The 19,655-nt window shown below is 51.1% G+C and overlaps 2 protein-coding genes across 2 annotated transcripts; one reads left to right on the plus strand and one right to left on the minus strand.

Moving 5' to 3' along the window:
• Positions 1-2,635: 2,635 nt before the first annotated feature.
• On the minus strand, positions 2,636-6,435 carry CCDC85B (coiled-coil domain containing 85B). The gene has a single exon (XM_083716560.1). The coding sequence runs from the start codon at positions 5,303-5,305 to the stop codon at positions 4,625-4,627; it is 681 nt and encodes a 226-aa protein (XP_083572686.1). The 5' UTR covers positions 5,306-6,435; the 3' UTR covers positions 2,636-4,624.
• Positions 6,436-11,099: 4,664 nt separating this feature from the next.
• FIBP (FGF1 intracellular binding protein) lies at positions 11,100-19,592 on the plus strand. The gene is made up of 11 exons (XM_083716534.1): positions 11,100-11,274; positions 12,514-12,681; positions 14,002-14,200; positions 15,137-15,263; positions 15,570-15,670; positions 16,052-16,185; positions 16,848-16,956; positions 17,299-17,362; positions 17,626-17,712; positions 18,130-18,227; positions 19,253-19,592. The coding sequence occupies exons 2-11, from the start codon at positions 12,597-12,599 to the stop codon at positions 19,320-19,322; spliced, it is 1,074 nt and encodes a 357-aa protein (XP_083572660.1). The 5' UTR covers positions 11,100-11,274; positions 12,514-12,596; the 3' UTR covers positions 19,323-19,592.
• Positions 19,593-19,655: the final 63 nt, after the last annotated feature.

Genomic DNA, 19,655 nt, shown 5'->3' on the forward strand with positions numbered 1-19,655 from the left:
TTTCTTTCATGTGTTGGAAAAGAGAGGAAGTTTTTTCTTCTTTTTTGACGGCATTCTTGTGTTCTGCGATACGTGCATTTATTCGTCTGTTTGTTTGTCCAATGTACGTGGCTGGGCAGACTTTGCAGGGTATTTCATAGATCCCTTGGTTTTCCAACTGGATTTTATCCTTGGGGTTTCTGAGGATATTGGCTATTTTTTGGTTGGTGCAAAAGGCTGTTTTGATATTGTGTTTATGGAGGATTTTGCTAATTTTATCTGTAGTGCCCTTGATATAAGGAAGGAGGGCCATGCCATTGTTTTCTTCTGTGTCTTGGTTTTTGGGGGGTGTTTCCTTTTGGATTAGCTTCGTAATCCTGTTTTGCTGGTATCCATTGGCAATTAACACATTTGAGAGATTCTGTAACTCAGTTGTCAAGTGGTCTTTGTCAGCCAGGCGTTTGGTTCTGGAGATGAGAGTCTTGGCTACGGAGTTTATTTGTGCAGGGTGGTGGTGTGATTGTGCATGTAAGTAGCGGTTGGTGTGTGTTTTTTTCTGGTAGATAGTGTGTCCTAGGGAGCCATCAGGTTTTTTGTAGATTAGGACGTCAAGGAAGGGAAGTTGGTTGTTGGCTTCTATTTCCATAGTGAATTGTATTTTGGGGTGTAAGTTGTTGAGATGTGTGAGGAAGCTATCCAGTTTTTCCTTCCCGTGTGGCCAAATTACAAAGGTGTCGTCAACATATCTGAGCCAAATATATATATGCTTTCGTAGATTTTCACGGGTACAGGAATGCAGGTTTTGGTGTCCTCGGGTGTCTTCCCGTGTAAAAGTTGGGGTGTCTAGGCGACGTTTCGACGAGGTCTCACTCGTCATCTTCAGGCTGGTGCTTTCGGCTTCTTGTTACTGGAACAGAGCGGGATCTCAATGTTTGAGTTCCTATAAATACTGTAGAGGGGGTGTGGTGTCTAGCCTCCAATGTTCTGGGCAGAGAGGAAGTTCCCAGGCTAGTGTGCCTTTTCTTCTTTTGTTCCTTAATTACTTGAGAGATACCTTGAGTGATTTCTTGAGTGATATCCTGAGTACCACTTAGGTGGGACGAATAAATGCACGTATCGCAGAACACAAGAATGCCGTCAAAAAAGAAGAAAAAACTTCCTCTCTTTTCCAACACATGAAAGAAACAGGACACGAAATTAATTTTGCAGATTCCAAATTGCTCTTTAACACGGAACATCACCACAAGAGAATAATCATGGAAGCCATCGAGATAGAGAAACACCCTCACAACATGAACAAGCGTGACGACACATCCCGCTTGCCAGACATCTGGAAATTAGCCCTCCCCACAAAAACTGACACCAGATCCAGAGGCACACAGAACACCAACACCAATCAACCACACCAGACCCAAACCCAGACCCTCTCCACAGATGAATTACTGACACCATCCAGTAGCCAATCCATGGTGGCACCTCCGGATGCTGCACCCCCCTGCAATCCCTACACAGATCTGGCTGACACAAGCCACAAAACCACAGCTCGCCCCTATACACGAAGCCAAGCCAAAGCACAACTAAGTGCAATACAGCCATCTTCTCAGGAAAACTCTTCACAAAGTTCAAGAGGTCAAGACACAAAGACTTTAGCAACTAATCCACACCTAATGACCCACCTAAGTGGTACTCAGGATATCACTCAAGAAATCACTCAAGGTATCTCTCAAGTAATTAAGGAACAAAAGAAGAAAAGGCACACTAGCCTGGGAACTTCCTCTCTGCCCAGAACATTGGAGGCTAGACACCACACCCCCTCTACAGTATTTATAGGAACTCAAACATTGAGATCCCGCTCTGTTCCAGTAACAAGAAGCCGAAAGCACCAGCCTGAAGATGACGAGTGAGACCTCGTCGAAACGTCGCCTAGACACCCCAACTTTTACACGGGAAGACACCCGAGGACACCAAAACCTGCATATATATATATATATATATATATATGTATGTATATATGCACTTGCTGTTTATTTAAGATGTTGTAAACTGCTTAAGGGAACGCGGGTGGCGCTGTGGGTAAAAGCCTCAGCGCCTAGGACTTGCCGATCGAAAGGTCGGCGGTTCGAATCCCCGCGGCGGGGTGCGCTCCCGTTGCTCGATCCCAGCGCCTGCCAACCTAGCAGTTTGAAAGCACCCCTGGGTGCAAGTAGATAAATAGGGACTGCTTACTAGTGGGAAGGTAAACGGCGTTTCCGTGTGCAGCTCTGGCTCGCCAGAGCAGCGACGTCACGCTGGCCACGTGACCCGGAAGTGTCTCCGGACAGCGCTGGCCCCTGGCCTCTTGAGTGAGATGGGCGCACAACCCCAGAGTCTGTCAAGACTGGCCCGTACGGGCAGAGGTACCTTTACCTTTACATTTAAACAGCTTAAGAGTTTTGTTTAAATATAAGCAGTACCGTATATAAATTAATTAATTAAGTTTCCCTCTATGGAGCTACTAAGCACTCGAGGGGTTTAGACCTCCAGACAGCAAAACACACTTGCACAAATTAACTCTCTCTCTCACCCACCCACACCCAGTAGCTGGCTGATAAAAGAACTTAAAAAGAGTACCAGAAATCAGGACATACACGAAGCAGAATGAGGCCCTCTCCAAAAGTGACAATTTAATACATTTATTAACACCCTGAAAGAAAGAGGAGATTGCTCAAGTCCTGGGTTTCTTTTCAGGGCGGGAGGGGGGGGGGGTAAATCCGGTTACAAACATAAACATCATAAAATGGATATCCTCCGCGCCATTTGCTACACCCTGGAAAGGAGATGGAGCAAGGAGACCTGGTTGGGGCATGGATGCCTTTTCCCAAGCCTCTGTGTCCTGTAGTCCCAGGATGTTGACAAAAAGAAACACTATTAACAGAGGCAGACGTTTCTTCCAGGTCTCTCGCGTTACAGAGTTCTGTGCATGGTGGAAGCTTGCTGCTTTCACCACCATTTCTCCAACAAAGAGCAGCATCCCAACAATTTCTCATCCTCTCTCCACGGGGAGGAGCATCGCAGCAGCCCCTCACGGAAAGGTTAAAATATCCTCCACCGTTCCAGCATATATCCTGCCACAAAGGGCCTAGTGTTTCAAGTGGAGGAGAGTTCCAAGGACCACCACGTTTAACCACGTTCTCAGTCAAAACTGAATCATGGAAGCTATTGCTATTCAGAAGTTCACTTTCAAGTTGCGGAGAGTCGTTGGCTCGGAGACCCAGCAGCCAACTCCCCCCTCCCCCCACACTCCCTGTTTATTCCCTAAGGAGCAGGAGAAGGGCGCATTTTCAAAAACAGGATAATGGTTCCTTTTGAGGTCCTACCCTCCAAGGAGAGAGAGTTGCAGTCTCTTGGATCCTGCTCCAATACGAGGTTCCCAAATAGTTTTTGAGGGGCCGTTGTTTTCAAGGGATGGTGGTGTTCCCTACAGGCAGTTCCAGTCAACTGAGCCTCTGGGTTCCTTTCCAATTTCAATAAATGAGAGGAGCGGGGACAGAAGCATGCAAAGTGGGGGGGGGGTCCCTGAAAAATCCTGCAGTGTGGCCTGACTCTCTCATTCCCTCTTGCACAAGAAACCTGCCTTCTTAGGCACTCCAGCCAAATTCAGACGCCACAAAAGCACCACCGCTTTGTCTCCAAACACCCCCCCTCCCTTCGAAGCAGCCAGGATCAAATTATCATCACTGCTGCTTTCCCCTATCCGCCCTCCAACCCTGTGTACACACAGAATCGTGAGAGTTGCAAGGGACCCCCGCCCAGGGTCATCTAGTCCAACCCCCTGCAATGCAGGAAATCCAATTTGAAATCTGCTTAGCTTTGCAACGGTCCTAGCAGTTTTATTGCTGCACAAGGAGGAGACGCACACAATGGAGGATTTTTCCAGGGCAGGGAGAAAGAGGCTCATCACCCACACCTCTCAAGAGGGGAAGCCCACTGCCAGAATTAACGCACCATTTCTAAATACTGCCAAGTGCAGCCATGGAATTGCAGACGCCCCTCCAAAAGCGTGCTACCTCCCCCCCCTCACTACCAAAATGGTTCATGACATATAAAGGTCTCACTCCGGTAAAGCGGGAATGTGGCAGCAGAGAGACCCTGGCTGTACCCGACCTTGCTAGACTGGAACAATGGCCCCATTTCCATTGGGACGATTTAGAAGTCCCTGTTTCTCCAGGGGAGTGTTAGGATGTCAGCCACGGGGGTGGCAAGATGGGGGTGGGAGGGGCCCTCCAATGATTTTTTATGGCTTTATTTAAAAAAAGAAACACCTCCTTGTAATCAATCCAAAAGCTCTGTACACTGGCCAGAGTTATGGCTTTATATATTTTTTGAAAAAACAAGAGCTCTGTGTGATGTCGAAGCTTGCTGCGTTCACCGATGCAGCATGGACCACACAGGAACCACTTTTTAAGAAAACGGAAAAAAACCGGTGGCAATAAATTAAATGCATCCACCGTTGCCCTGCTTTGGGATGTGGGGGACGGGCGGGTTCTCGTCTCCCCGAGGCGTGAAATCTTCAGCGACAGGGGCTGGGGATGGGAAGAGAAGGCGGAGAAGGCCGGGCGCCCTGTCCTGGCTGACCCGAGTCGACGGGCCGAGCGACGCGAGGGGTTCAGTCGTCGGGGGTGCAGGCGGGGTGCAGCTGGTCGGGGCTGCCGACGCTGCCGGTGCTGGAGCTGCCGTCGCCCAAGTCGCGGGGCCCGCAGGGCAGGTTGAGCTCGGAGGAGCCTCCGCCGGGGCTGGGGCTGGCGTCGGGCCGGGCGGAGGCGCACTCCTCCTCCAGGGCCAGGCAGAGCTCCTTGAGCTCCAGGTTGTCCTTGGCCAGGCGCTCCTGGAGGCCCTCGAGGCCGGCCAGCTTGCGCAGGCAGGCGGCCACCTCGTCGCGCAGCACCTGCGCCGCGTGGTGCCCGAAGAGCTGCCAGTGGCGCGCCAGGCGCTTGGCCTTCAGGCGGTCCTCGTCGAGGAAGCAGCACAGGTCGCGCAGCTCGCGGTTCTCGGTCTGCAGGCGCCCGTTGACGGCCTTCAGCTCGCGGATCTCGCGGAGGTGCTCCTGCAGCTGCCGGTTGACGCCCTGGATGAGCCGGCCGCGCTGCACCAGCGCCGCCAGCTTCTCGGCCTCCTCGTGGCGCAAGCGGCGCACCAGCTCCTCCTTGCTGCACACGCCCAGCTCGGCGTCGCTCAGCTCGGCCAAGGCAGGGCAGCAGACCCCCGGCGTCGTCGGAGGCGTCGGCGGCGTCTCCGGGCTCTGGGGGGGTCCGGCCGGCGGCGCGGCCTCGCGGGCGGCTGGGAACATCGCCGGGGCGCACAGAGGACTCGCTCCTCCGCGGCGCGCTCACCTCCAGCCAAGGCGCAGCAGCAGCGACATCTTGCACGATTCCCCTCCTCGCCCTGCTCAGCAGCAGCAGCAGCAGGACATCCTGCCCGGCGGCGGAGATTCCCCTCTATCCTTCCTCCTCCTCCTGCTTCTGCTTCCCCGGGATAACGGGACGCACGGACGGGAGGCCCGCCAAATGAGCGACGCCAAAAGCCGACGCGCTGCCTCGGCGTTGCAAATGCACGGGTTAAACGGTAGGGGAGCAGGTGCATGGTTGCGAGAGGGGCGCCTGCGCCGAATGGGGGCGGAGTGGGGTGGGGGTAGAGGAGAGAGAAAAGAAAGGGGGGTGGGCGGACATAGGGGAGCGTTAGCGGGTGTGTGAATGCGCGGACTCCCCTACTGGAAGGGGCGAGAGGGGCGCTGGCGGGATGCAAAGGCTGGCAGAGAGAAGGAAGCAGCAGCAGCAGGAATGCATTTGCAGCAGCTTCGGAATCCCGTCCAAGCGCCCGGCAGGGCGCCTCCCTCCCGCCGGCAGAAGGATTAAGAGGCCGCGCAAATGGCTTTAATCCGGATTAATGAAAACCGCCGCCGCCATCACTCAGAGGCCCTGGCTTCTCTTGTACAAAATCATGAAGCCAGTGATCATAAGGCCGCGAGGCTCGGCAAAGCGCAGCACAAGCAAAAATCTTTCCAAAATGCAAATGAGACACGGGGGGGGGGGGCGGAGAGAAAAAACTGCACCCGCTTTAATTATGGTGGATTAACTGGCAGGACTCCAGCAGCATCGCATTCTCCCCTGTTCGTGTCTACTGGGGTGTAAGCCCCGTTGACTTCAACTGCATTTGCGGCTAGGCAGGTCCCGCTGAATTGACTCTGCAGCTAGCTAGGATTTACTTCTGAGTGGACAGTATTAGGGTTACAAGGGCTCTGATTGAAATAATTGGTCTAAGATATTCATTATCTTCGTTGACTGTCCATGAGTTCCAAAGAGGAAGAAAAAAAGGTTCTCTGTCCACTTTCTCCATGCCATTTTGCATAATTTAATAAGCTACCACTTGCTCGACTTTCCCCTAAACGAAAAAGTGCCAAACGCTGCAACCTTTCTTCATTACGTACAGTGGCGTAGCGTGGGGGGTGCAGGGGGGCTGGGCGCAACATCTGGGGGTTAGGGGGCGCAAATCCATGGGTTAGGGGGCGCAAATTACTTGCCTTGCCCCGGGTGCTGGCAACCCACACTACGCCACTGATTACGTAGTCGCTATACCCCCCCCCCTTTGATAATTTTGGTTGCCCTTTTCCAAAACTTTCCCAACGTTATCCTTTTTCAGGTGAGGCGAACCGACCCGGGCACTACAATATTCTGAAGGCTGTCGCACCATTATGATGCCTGCAGTTTCATTTGTAATTCCTTCCCTAATGGTCCCTAGAGTGGAGTTTGCTTTTCTCACAGCTGTTGCCCAGTGGGTCAACATCCTCATCAAGCTATCCATTAGGACCCCCAAGGTCTCCTTCCTGGTCAGTCACTGCCAATTCAGAGCCCATGTGAAGTTCAGGTTTTTGTGTGTGTGCCAACATGCACCAGTTTGCACTTGTATACATTGAACTGCATTTGCCATTTTGCCACCCCTTCACTCAGCTAGGAGAGAGGTCTTTCTGGAGACCTTCACAGTCTCTTTGTTTCAATAACCCTGTACGTTTTAGTATCACTAGCAAAGTTGGCCACCTCATGGCTCACCCATCTTGATCGTTTGTGCACAAGTTCCCAAAGCCAAATCTTTGGGGGGGAATTCCACTTTCTAGTCCTCTCCATTTAGAAAACTGTCTGCCTATTCCTGCTTGCTGCTTCCTCCAATTAACAGGTTCCTGATCCACAAGGGGCTTCCTGGAGAAGCTTCACCTGTTGAACTGTTACACTGACACACTGCTATGAATGGGACAGGAGTCCTGCCAGAAATTGTAGGCGGGAGGGAACAGATCCAAGATTCTGGAATGCCTGTGTGACGTGGGGGTGGGAGAAGCCTTTGTCTTCAGCTGGGTTTTTTGGCACTGGGACTGGTGCCATCAGATGTGGGGTGCGTCTGCAATGGGTCACATGCTGCACACCGCCCCCCTTTTGGAAGAGAAAGGAGAAACCCACAAACTCCATAGAGAGCAAAGTCAGGCACTGCTTCTAGGGTGCTGCCAGGGGCAGTCAGCGCAGGATGTATTGTTTATGGCACTTGCTGGCTTCATTGAAAACCTCTCCAAGGAACTTGCAGAATTCTAGAATAACTGGGGGGATGGGGCAAAGCTCAGCGGTGGTAGTAGCAGCACCTTTGCATGCAGAAGGTACCAGGAATCTCCAGGTAGGGTCCGACAGTGGCGTAGCGTGGGGCGGGTGCACAGGGGCAGTTGCCCTGGGCACAAATTTGTTCAGGGAGCACAATTTCAACACCCAGTGCTGCCTCAATACAGCTGCACGCTTCCATCGCTGGGCTCCGTTGAAAACAGCTTCTTCAAGTGAACCAGGAAGTGACCTCTCCAAACAATGGAACGACTCTCCTTTTTTTACTTCTGTGGCTGCGACCTCCTGGGTAATGCGGGCACCATTAGGCAGTTGGATGCGCATGCGTACTCCATCTGTTTCCCTCCCTCCTACCCAGCCTTCCACATGGCCACAGGCACTGGCAACCATGCTATGTCACTGCCTCTTTAGGAGAAGGAGGCACCATCCCCAAAGGCCCGGCCCCTGCACGGCTTGCCTCTGCAGGACATCTGTCATGGAGGCGCCTCGTTGCACCCTCTTGCACCCTCTCAGAATCCAGTGGCATCGGAGGGCTCTGTTCACCCTCTGCACCCCACCCCTGGCATCAACCTATTGATGCCCAAATGATTAAGGTTTTAAATTACAATTTTAGGTTATATTTTAATGATCAAAATTTAATATATATTTTTAACTGCCGCTGTATCTGAATTGATTCTGTTATACCCAATTGCAATCCAATGTATTCCTGTTGTGTTTTATGATTTTTCTGATATTGTAAGTGAGCTGGGAACTGGTCTGTGACCGTAATAATAAAATTCAACAGATGGCAAAGCAGCTCTAAACTCTGCCATTTCACAACACCCAAAAGCAACTTCCTGAAGCAGCCTCCTCACTCTACCTAATGACAGAATCAGGTTCCTGTGCATTTCTAGGGACTGGCCTGTTGGTCTATGCAGAATTCAGATGAGCTTTGCTGGCTGATGGTGGCATGTAGAATAAATCACATCGAAAGAGAAGCATGTGAATGAACTCCGATATGAACCCCCAACGGTCATCTGGTCCATCCCCCTTCAATGGAGGAATCTCAACTAGATCATATATGACAGATGGATGTCCAACCTCTGCTTAAAAACCTCTAAGGAAGGCGAGTCCAGCACCAGAGTGAAGTATTTAATTAGCCATTTCTAGCAGTCCTGCTCTCAGAGTGCCCCTTTCATATTTCTGTATCTCGACTTATTATTCAATATTGAAGCTTACAGAAGATTCAGAAGTTTTCAAAGCCTAACGGCATGCTTAGCAGCAGGTATTACACAGTGTCAGACGACATTAGAGAGAATCTGACATCTCAAGCTTAATGGTTCATGGCACCTAATTATTTTAGGTGCTTGGGGGGCGGGAACAGGAGGAGGGCGTTGGCTGCATTTGGGTTTCTCTCTCCAGTCCTGATGCTTTGGAGGCTAACTGATTTGTTGCATCATTTGCAAAGGCCCCAGCAGATGCATACCTGGGCTCCCTTGTGGCCTTGCCAAGGAGCTGCATTGGTGGCCCCTTATGCCTTGCATCCTCCATAAGGAGATATATCTCTGCCACTGAAGCTGGGAGAGACCATGGGCCAGAAACTCCAAAAGTGTGCTTTTCAGCATCTTTCGCACTGCGCCAGTGACTTCCTTCGCAGCCACTGGGGTCTGCTGTGCTCTGCCTCTCCTCCTCCTCCTCCTCGATGGTCCATCTGCCTGCTTGCCCTCTGCTCACTGCTTTGTCTTCTGCCTCCTTCCTCCATTGCTTTCTTTTTCTTCCTGCCACTCACGACCACTCTCTCCATCTTTCTTCCCTTTGAGCTCTGCTGGGTGCTCTGTTCACACTTCTAATAGTGCCATATACCAGCCACCGGATTCCTTTGCTGAGGCACCCAGAGGAGTCCGTGTGTCTTGCCTGGCCCACCCAGAGCAGTGGCCCTGGGAGTGCACAGATGGCCAGGTGGGCTCCTAGCCTAGACCCTCCTATTTTCCAGGAACAGTCTCGGATTTACAGAAGCCGACCCAGTTTCTGATTTGATCTGGAATGTCCCGCTTTTCCTTAGGACGTCCCTATTTTCTTTGGAGAAATGTTGGAGGGTATGGAGTTATGCAACCCCCAAGCCCAGGAGATAAGTAACTAAACAAGAACACATCTGAAGGCAGCCCTGTGTAGGAAAGTTTTTAAATGTGCAATGTTTTGTTTTCATATATGTTGGAAGCCACCCAGAATGGCTGGGGCAGCTCAGTCAGATGGGTGGGATATAATAATAATAATAATAATAATAATAATAATAATATTTCATCAGGGAAATGTTGGAGGTTATACTAACCAGGGGTCAGCAACCCTTTTCAGCCATGGGCCAATTCACCCTCCCTCAGACCATGTGGTGGGCTGGATTATATTTTGAAAAAAAATATGAACAAATTCCTATGCCCCACAAATAACCCAGAGATGCATTTTAAATAAAAGGACACATTCTACTCATGTAAAAACACGCTGATTCCCAGACCGTACGCAGGCCGGATCGAGAAGACGAATGGGCTGCATACGGCCCCCGGGTCTTAGGTTGCCTACCCCTGTACAGTGGTATCTCGGGTTAAGTACTTAATTCGTTCCGGAGGTCCGTTCTTAACCTGAAACTATTCTTAACCAGAAGCACCACTTTAGCTGATGGGGCTTCCCGCTGCCGCCGTGCCGCCAGAGCACGATTTCTATTCTCATCCTGAAGCAAAGTTCTTAACCCAAGGTACTATTTCTGGGTTTGTGGAGTCTAAAGCGTATGTAACCCGAGGTACCACTGTACTAACCGCTCCAAGCCAGATTGGAGAGGCATGGTTTTTGTGCGCCCCTCCCCCCGGCCTGCACCCTTGGTGGAGGGCAACTTAGACAGCCCCTAGGTATGCCGCTGGGTGCCAGAGAATTAGAGACATTTGTAGAGGATAAGGCTATCAACGGTTACTGAGCATGATGGCCATGTTCTCCTTCCAGTGTCGGAGGCAGTGAAGTGCCTCTGAATCCAGTCGCAGGGAATCGCAAGTAGGGAGCGTTGCTGTAGCACTCAGGTCCCGCTTGTGGGCATCCTAAAAGAGGCATCTGGTTGGCCTCTGTGAGAAAGCGATGCTGGACTAGACGGGCCCCAGCAGCCAGGGTCTTAGAATCATGGAATTGGAGAGTTGGAATAAAGGGACCCCAAGGGCCATCCAGTCTAACCCCACCTCTGCAATGCTTGCGTTCTTCCCTCCGCGTTCGCAAATAAAACACGCAAATAAGACACAGTGCTGTGCATTGGAAAAAAAATGTGTTGCAAGCGAATAAATGATGCCTCCAGCCCCGGAGAAGGTATAAAAGCAAAGCACCAATGCAGGCGCAACGAGGCTCCTGGTCCTCAGCCCATCGCTGCATCCCAGCGCGCTTTAACCGCGCCAGTCACAAAGATGGAGTGCCCGTCCCGTTTGGCAGCGAGGGCGCGTGCGCAGAGAGAGAGAGAGAGAGAGAGAGAGAGAGAGACTCGGGCATATACGTGACCCGGAAGAGGATCGCTCCGGCGGGGTCATGTGCAAAGGCTCTATCCAACTCAGGGGCAGCTGAAAGGGGGCCGGTACCAGTTGCTGGAAGGGGGCGAATGGCCGGCGCGAGGAGAGGGGCTCGGCGCCCGGGTTCTCTTGGAGGGCGAGAGCCGACCCAGGTTTGCCGAGTGGCCGGAGGAGTCGGAGCTGCTGGGTTTACTATGCAAAAGAGAGGGGAGGGGAAATGGGGTGGGTGGGGGCTATGGGGTTTGCTCTCTCCGCCACCCCATAGGATTTAGTGCTGCAGGCTGGGTGACTCTGAACACGTGCAGAGTGCCAAGAGAAGCGGGAAATGTGAAGGTTCTGAGCGTTTTCTCGTTTCCCCCACATACATTCTGGTGCCACAGGCTGGGTGCCTCTGAGCACGGGCAGAGTGCCAGGGGAAGGGGGGAATGCGAAGGTGCTGGACTTTGCCATTCCTCCCCCAAAATGCCTGGTGCTCCTGACTGGGTGCCTGCGAGCATGTACAGAGTGCCACCTTTCTTGGGCAAAGCCATTTGGATCTTTTCCCAAGGGCAGTGTGCTTCTGGGGACGGGCAGGTTGTCTTTCTTTTCAGACAGGGTGGGCGGGCATGAAGGCTGAGTCCGTGTTCCTCACTCTACCCCTGCTGCAAAGTGCTGTCCTTTCTTCCTTTTTTATTATTAATTTTTTTATCCTAGAGAATATAAATTACAATAAACATTGAATACTCTTTCTCTCTCTCTCTGAGTGTATTAACATCTCTTCCTGTTGTGTGTTGTTGACACTCTTTCTGTATCACTCTTTGATTTAAAATGCACAGGGCAAATTACAATTCATTAAATTGTCAGGGTGGGGGGAAACAATAAACCAGCAGTAACCAAGGAAGTGATGGCCATGACGGTAGGATTCTGGGTCTGGGAGGCACCCTTGGGTGAAGATGGAGTGCTGTCAAATATGTTGGGTGTAAGCCATGCCCCGTAGATGAGTATTACTCATGAACTGGGAGCACTGCTGCCAGAGGCAGTATGGTCGCATCCATTATTTAACAGTCATGGCTTCCCCCAAAAGAATCCTGGGAACTGTAGTTTATTAGAGGTGCTGGGAACTGCAGCTCTCCGAGGGGGTCTCCTAGCAACTCTCAGCATCCTTAACAAACCACAGTTCCCAGGATTCTTTGGGGGAAGCCATGACTCTTAAGATGTGGACGTGATCTATGCCCCTGAGCATGAGCACCAGTTGTGGGGATTGTGGAAAAGGCTATTTATTGGTGTTCTTGTGTCCTGGGCTTCCCAGAGGCATCTGTTTGGCCACTATGAGAACAGGGGGTTGGGACTATGTGGCCCTTTGGCCTGATCCAGTAGCCAAGCTTTCCTGATGTTCATTATTGTCCCGACAGCTGCCTGCCTGATCTCCTGAGACCCGGTTTGGGAACTAGTGCCAGATCCCAAAGTTCTCCAAGAGAACTTGATTACCTGGGTCATGACGAGCAACCTGGACATCTTTGTGGGCAACACCACCCTGATTGATGAGGAGGTCTACCAACTCTGGCTGGATGGCTACACAGGTAAGGCTGGATCCCTGTTTTTTGTTCTCTCATTCATTCACAGGTAGGGTGTAATGGTTTAAGTCACAGAGGTGGATAACCTTTTCCAGTCTGAGGGCCACACTCCCTTCTAGGCAGACTTCTGGGAGCTGCACGCCAGTGGTAGTCACAATACCTCCAGGGTCGCCTCTCTCCATATGAACTTACCTGGACCCTGAGATCATCTTCTGAGGCCTTTCTTCATGTGCCTTCTCCATGAGAGGTCTGGAGGGTGGCAACATGAGAACAGGGCCTTTTTTGTGACGGCTCCTCGCTTGTGAAATGCTCTCCCCAGGGAGGTTCTCCTGGTGCCTTCATTATGCGCCTTTAGGTACCAGGCAAAAAATGATCCTCTTTACCCAGGCCTTTGACTGATTAACACCCAGTGCCTTTTAAAAATGTGTTGGGAGGTTATTGGGTTCGGCTGGCTGACATTTTTTTACCTGGTGCCTAACAATGTCTTCTAGGGACGCAGGTGGCGCTGTGGGTTAAAGCCTCAGCGCCTAGGACTTGCCGATCGAAAGGTCGGCGGTTCGAATCCCTGCAGCGGGGTGCGCTCCCGCTGCTCGGTCCCAGCGCCTGCCAACCTAGCAGTTCGAAAGCACCTCCGGGTGCAAGTAGATAAATAGGGACCGCTTACCAGCGGGAAGGTAAACGGCGTTTCCGTGTGTGGCTCTGGCTCGCCAGAGCAGCGATGTCACGCTGGCCACGTGACCCGGAAGTGTCTTCGGACAGCGCTGGCCCCTGGCCTCTTGAGTGAGATGGGCGCACAACCCCAGAGTCTGTCAAGACTGGCCCGTACGGGCAGGGGTACCTTTACCTTTACCTTTAACGATGTCTTCTTCTTTGGCGATCGCTCGTAGCCGAGTAAAATTCTCTTCCATAATATAATGAAGGCAGCAGCTGAACCTCTCTGGGGAGAGCATTCCACAAACAGGGAGCCACTGCAGAAAAGGCCCGTTCAACGGAACAAAACAAAATAAAACAAAACATAAACCCTGGAGAGCCAGTGCAGACAATATGGAGCTAGATAGACTCATTGCTGTGCCCTGACATAAGACAGCTTCCTATTGTCCTGAAGGAAAGTGGGAGCAGAGAGTCATGAATGGGGTTATAAGCTGTATTTCGGGAATGGCGGCTCTCCAAGTGATTTGGGGCTGCAGCTCCCTGACCCCTGCTCCTGCTGCTGTAAGTTGCAACCCCACTGCACCCAGAGGGGCCTGACAGGCTTCCCCACCCCCTTCTGTGGATTTCACCCATCACATGTTTCCGGATACGGACACTTGCCTCCTGCCCCCGCAGTGAACGACGCAGTGACGCGCCGCATCCGCAGCGGGATCCTGGAGCAGACGGGGGCCACGGTTGACGTGCTCCAGAGCGACACCATGGACCACTACCGCACTTTCTACATGCTGGAGCGCCTCCTGCACTCGCCTCCCAAGCTGCTGAACCAGCTGCTCTTCCAGATCCCCCCTTGTCGCCAGACCATGCTGATCGAGAGGTGGGGCAGGGCAGCTGGCAAAGAAGCCATGGGTGGCGTGGGCGAGGGGGCAGGGATGTTAAGGGGGAGCCAGAGGGGGGATTGGGGCAGGATTCTTGGTGGAGGATCCCTTGGGGGAAAGGCAAAGGTTGGAGGGTGAGGCAGGCATGTTCATACATCAGCATGGGTTGATTGATCGATTGAATTTCTATGCCACTTTTTTCTTCTTTTCTATTTTTCAATAAAGAATACAGTCAAACCTCGGTTGCTGAACGTAATCCGTTCTGGAACCCGTCCGGCTTCCAAAATGTTTGACAACCGAGGCGCAGCTTCTGATGGGTTGCAGGAGCTTCCTGCACTCAAGCAGAAGCCGTGTCAGATGTTTGGCTTTCAAAATACATTCAAAAATCAGAACACTTACTTCTGGGTTTGTGGCATTCAGGAGCCGAAACGTTCCAAAACGGAGGCATTCGGGAGCCAAGGTTTGACTGTGTGTGTGTATATATGAATTTCTGTGCCACTTCAAATGAATCCCTCAGTGGCTTACAAACAATAAATATCAATAACATGATACAACATCACCTGTGCAGCACAAACCATATAAAATAATTAACAAACCACCAATAAAACAATTACAATCTATGAAACGCTATTGACACAGCAGTTACTAATAATAAGCTGAGTCACAAGTACAGCAAAAGTCATAGGATTAACAGATCAGTATGGTGTTTATCTATAAAGCAATATCAACGCTATTGACAAAACAGTAACTAAAAATGAGCTAAGCATCTCAATTGCAGCAGAAGGTGTATTAACAGATCCATAGGCATCTATAAAACAATATAGGGCAGCAGGGAATGATGGGAGTTGTAGTCTGGCTGTATCCGGCGGGCCACAGGTACTAAGCTTACCTTCTGTTGTCTTGTCCTGTTCCTTGCCTGCCCCTTCTGGTGGCAGGTATTACGCCTTCGACGAGGCCTTTGTACGGGAGGTGCTGGGCAAAAAGCTCTCCAAAGGCACCAAGAAAGACCTGGATGACATCAGCGTCAAAACCGGGGTGACCCTCAAGAGTTGTCGGCGGCAGGTAATCTCTCGTCCCTTTGTGGGTGGCAGGGGAACCCCATGGAACACCTCTGACTCTTTTCCCAGGATGCCTGGGCAGGGTGGAAATAAAGGGGCACTGCTTGGGTGTCAGAAGTGTAGGAATGTCGCACAGGGCACCTTCCCCCCAACCTGGCACCCTCTGGTTGTTCTGGACTACAACTCCAACCACCCACTTTCTCAAAAGATTTATCAGAGGTTGCTAGTCCTGCGTTTCCCTTGGTGAGGCTGTTGAACTTATTTAAGCCTGTGGTGTCGATGAGGCCTGTCTGTTTCTGCTCTGTTTCAGTTTGACAATTTCAAGCGGGTCTTTAAGGCCGTGGAAGAGCTCCGTGGGTCTCTGGTGGAAAACATTCAGCAGCATTTCCTGCTCTCGGACCGGTTAGCCGGGTAAGGGGCAGCGGGAGGGCACTGTGCCCTGGGATTTTTGTTTGTTCGTTTCAGTATATTTAAATATATTATCTTCCGATCTCAGGGCAGGTAGCAAATCAGTTTATGTTCAGGCAACCTAAGAAATGTGTCTAAAATCAGCTGTACAAAACATCAGCCATAACAACCTTCTATGGGGCCAGCCCAGCTCCTTACAGCAGCAGAAGCTAATGCTAGCCACTCAAAGGAGCCCCACAACATGGTTGTGTGAGGCCCTTGACTTGTCTAGAATGTTCCACAAAAAAGGTTTATGGGGTGACAGGGAGGCAATGGCTGAGATTTAGTGGAGTAGCTTTCTTAGTAGCATTAAACCTCCCCTCCATCTATCCGTCCGCCCCACAGGGACTATGCAGCCATCGTTTTCTTCGCCAACAGCCGATTTGAGACAGGCAAAAAGAAGCTGCAGTACCTGACGTTTGAAGACTTTGCGTACTGTGCTGAGCAGATGATTCAGAACTGGACTTTGGGGGCGGTGGGTGAGTTTTGGACCCACGTAGCAAGATTCTCGTCCTCGCGTTTGTGAAGAGGAAACTGGGAAGTTACGCCACCTTTCCTTATATCCGTCTTGGAAAAGATTTGTGGTTTGTCTGGAGGGAGCTAAATTGTGGGTCCAGGCATGCCAAGTAGGATGGGGAATCCATTTTGATCTTCATCTCCCTGCTCCCAGCCCCACCACACACACATGCTCGGCAGGTCTACTTTGCAAGGTCAGTGGGACCACCCACCTGTCAAAGTTGACTCGCGGGGGTCAGGAGGGAGATGCACCAGCTGCACCGCTGTCTGGGGTCGTGGGTCTGAGTCCCACATTGGGCAAAAAGATTCCAGCATTTTAGGGGGTTGGACGAGATGATCCTTGGGGTCACTTCCAATGCTACAATTCTGTGGCATCGCCTATGACATCAGGCTGCTGGGCATGGCTAGAGGGAAACAGTCTCACAGTCTGGCTGGAGAGGCCCAGCGGACTAAGTTCGGCCTTTGGGTCATCGATTCTCCACCGCCATGGTAAGCCAAACCGTGACTTAGCTCAGCAGCAGAAGGGCTGTAGAAAGAGCAAAATGTCTCCTCCCTGGGAGACCTGGGCATTTGTCCATTTGTGTCCAGCCTCTCTCTCCAAATGCCCTCTGTCTTGCCTTGGCAGATACAAACGTGGATGATATGGATGTCGACCTGGACAAGGAATTCTTGCAGGGCCTGAAGGAGCTAAAGATTCTGATTGCTGACAAAGACTTGTTAGATCTGCACAAGAGGTACCTCGGATGCAGCCTTAGCCGAGTGGGGTGGGGGCTGTTTGCAAAACAACCAGGACGTGGTTGGAGCAAAGGGGAATTTTGCACTTTGCCATTTGCCCTTTGAGGTTTCAGGGCTAGAGCCCGGGTTCTAGGGAGCCTACGTCTCTTCCTAGATGTTAGACTACAACTCCCATCAGCCACAACCAGCATGGCCAATGGCCAGGGACAATGGGAGTGCAGTAGCTTCTGGAGGGCCCCAGGAACCCCCACCCTGCTTCTAGAGCCCTAATCATAAGCCACCGTAAAATAAGACTTTTAAGGCCTTCTCTGACCTCTCCTCCTTATTCCCTCCCCATCCAGTTTGGTGTGCACAGCCTTGCGGGGAAAGATTTCTGTGTACAACGAGGTGGAAGCTAATTTCAAGGTATGGCATGGAGGGACCCTCGCTGGGATACATTCTTTAGTTTCGGGACCCTCTTTCCAGCAGCTCCTCCCTCCCTCCAAGTGGCTGATGCGAACTTTGCGCTTGATATTTGTTGGTGCACTTGGCCTGCTACTTCACTCCTGGCCATCAGAGGGGGCTGTTGTCCTTTGGAAAATCTCAATCCCGTAGACACAAACTGGGGTGGGGTGGGTTGGCAGCAGCATAAGAAGGCTCTCTTGTGACCCTTCCGTTAACCCTTGCAGAACCTCTCCCGAGCCCTGATCAACATTGCCTCAAAGCTCACCCACAGCAAAGATGTCCGTGACTTTTTTGTGGATCTGGTGGAGAAGGTAAGCCATCTCCCCTCCCCTCCCCTCCCCTCCCCACCTGAGCACCCCCTCCCACCAGCGGATCGTGCCTGAATCACTGGGGATGGAGGCTAGGATGTCAAAATAAAAAATAAAAAATCACCAATGAATTAAATGATGATTAAATGTGTTTAGAGCCTAAGCATGCCTGCCACTTTTCAGAGTATAAGAAGGCAGGTCCCTGTCCCAAGGAGCTAACAATTAGAAAAAAATCATATAAGGATAAAAAAACAGAGGTGTGTAGATCAGGGACAGGGGGCATGGCTGGGGAGGGGGTGTGGGGAGGGTCCTGAGGGTCATGCAGAGAGACTTGGAGGCCCTCATTTGTTCCTCAGGCCTGGGGTCCTGTGAGATGTGCTGCCGCACTCTTGCCTTGACGCTTGTCATCTCCCATTGCAGTTTGTTGAGCCTTTTCGGTCGGACAAATGGAGCCCAAACGACGTGCGTCTCTTTCTGACACAGTACACGGCTTGTGCTCACACGCTGGATGCCTTCAGGTTTGTAGGAACGCCAGTGCCCAACCAGCTCCCAACACCTGGATTCTCCTCTGTTCCCTCCCTCCCCACTTTTGCCAATGAATTGTTTACAGCCCCCCTCCGTATTATTATTTTTTTAAGGGGGAAAGATCCCACTCTCAGTCTTCCAGCAAAAACATTTTCTCCCTTTCTCACACAGGATCGCTTCCAAATAAGTTCCAAATAAGTTGTATTTAAAGCAGGTCCACTGACACGAATTAAGCTAGCCATGTCCATTAATTTCAACCGGTCTACTCTATAAGTAGGGCTAACTTTTGCAAAAGACCCAGAGCTTTTGAGTAAAACTGTGGGATCTGCTAACACAAGATAACCACCAGCTTGGACAGCTTTAAAGAGCTGTTCAGAAAGATGCTTAGGAGGTTGAGGTAATTTTAATCCATATTAGTATTTTAACTATTGTATGTTTTAAAAGTAGTGTTGTGATTTCCCCCCCTTGCATTTTACTGCTTCAACTTTTGTAAACCGCTTTGAGGGTGTTTAATTTTTTGTAGTATTCTTTTTTTACAACCAAACAATGTATAAATTTTATGAAATAAATAAACAATAAAAGCTCAGACAAGTTGCTGGAGGGCAAGGTGATGCACTAACTGCAGGATCACTGTGCCAGTATCATTGAATACCAGTTATTGGGAGGCAAGAGTGGGAGAGGGCTGCTGTCCTCCTCTCATAAGACAAGCCCTGATGGATCAGGCCCATTGCCCGTCTAATCCAGCATCCTTGTTCTCATTCTGGACATTAGATGCCAATGGGACGCTTGAAAGCAGGACCTGTGTGCCACGGCGACTCTCCCCAGCAACCGCTAGAAACTTAACAGCCTCCAACAGTGGAGGGGAGAACATAGCCATTGTGGCTGGTAGCCACAGATTAGCAGCCTTCCGTTCCATGAATTTGCCAAATCCCCTCTTAAAGCCATCCAAGATGGCAGCCATCAGGTCATGTTGTCCTGCCATCTGGTTAACCTCTTTCCCCCTCCCCTTCTCCTGCAGGCATCAAGCTCTCTGGGAAAGATACATGGGGACGCTGAAAGCTTGCCTTCTGAAGATGTACCACGACTGAGCTCTGCACTTAGTTCTTTATTTTTTTGGGGGGGGGGGGAGGAAATCACCTTTAGGTGCAACAAGTTCCAGGCAAAAGAGAACCTGGAGCCCTTCTGCAGGGGAGACGTTTGCTGTTCGCTTGCTGGCTGCGGCTGTCCCGCACAGACACACACAGTTGTGTGTCCACACACGGCGCGACCACCAAGTGTCACTCTTTTCTCTCTACATCTTCAGCAATTAAGGGTTAAAACTGTTGTTGGCGTTGAGCAATAAAGGAGGAGTCCTCACAGATGTTGCTTGATTTGTCTGATTCTGGATGGCCTGACTGTGAATAGGCCCCACGGCAAATCTA

Source organism: Podarcis gaigeae, assembly GCF_964106915.1.
Source record: "Podarcis gaigeae genome assembly, chromosome: 16".
Lineage (NCBI taxonomy): Eukaryota > Metazoa > Chordata > Lepidosauria > Squamata > Lacertidae > Podarcis > Podarcis gaigeae.

What these genes read in the sequence shown, in the direction of transcription:
- FIBP (XM_083716534.1), top strand. Translation starts at nt 12,597, where the DNA reads ATGACGAGCAACCTGGACATCTTTGTGGGCAACACCACCCTGATTGAT. An exon ending in CAGACCATGCTGATCGAGAG is followed by an intron (nt 14,201 to 15,136) that starts GTGGGGCAGGGC and finishes TTCTGGTGGCAG; the next exon opens with GTATTACGCCTTCGACGAGG. An exon ending in CACACGCTGGATGCCTTCAG is followed by an intron (nt 18,228 to 19,252) that starts GTTTGTAGGAAC and finishes CTTCTCCTGCAG; the next exon opens with GCATCAAGCTCTCTGGGAAA.
- CCDC85B (XM_083716560.1), bottom strand. Translation starts at nt 5,305, where the DNA reads ATGTTCCCAGCCGCCCGCGAGGCCGCGCCGCCGGCCGGACCCCCCCAG.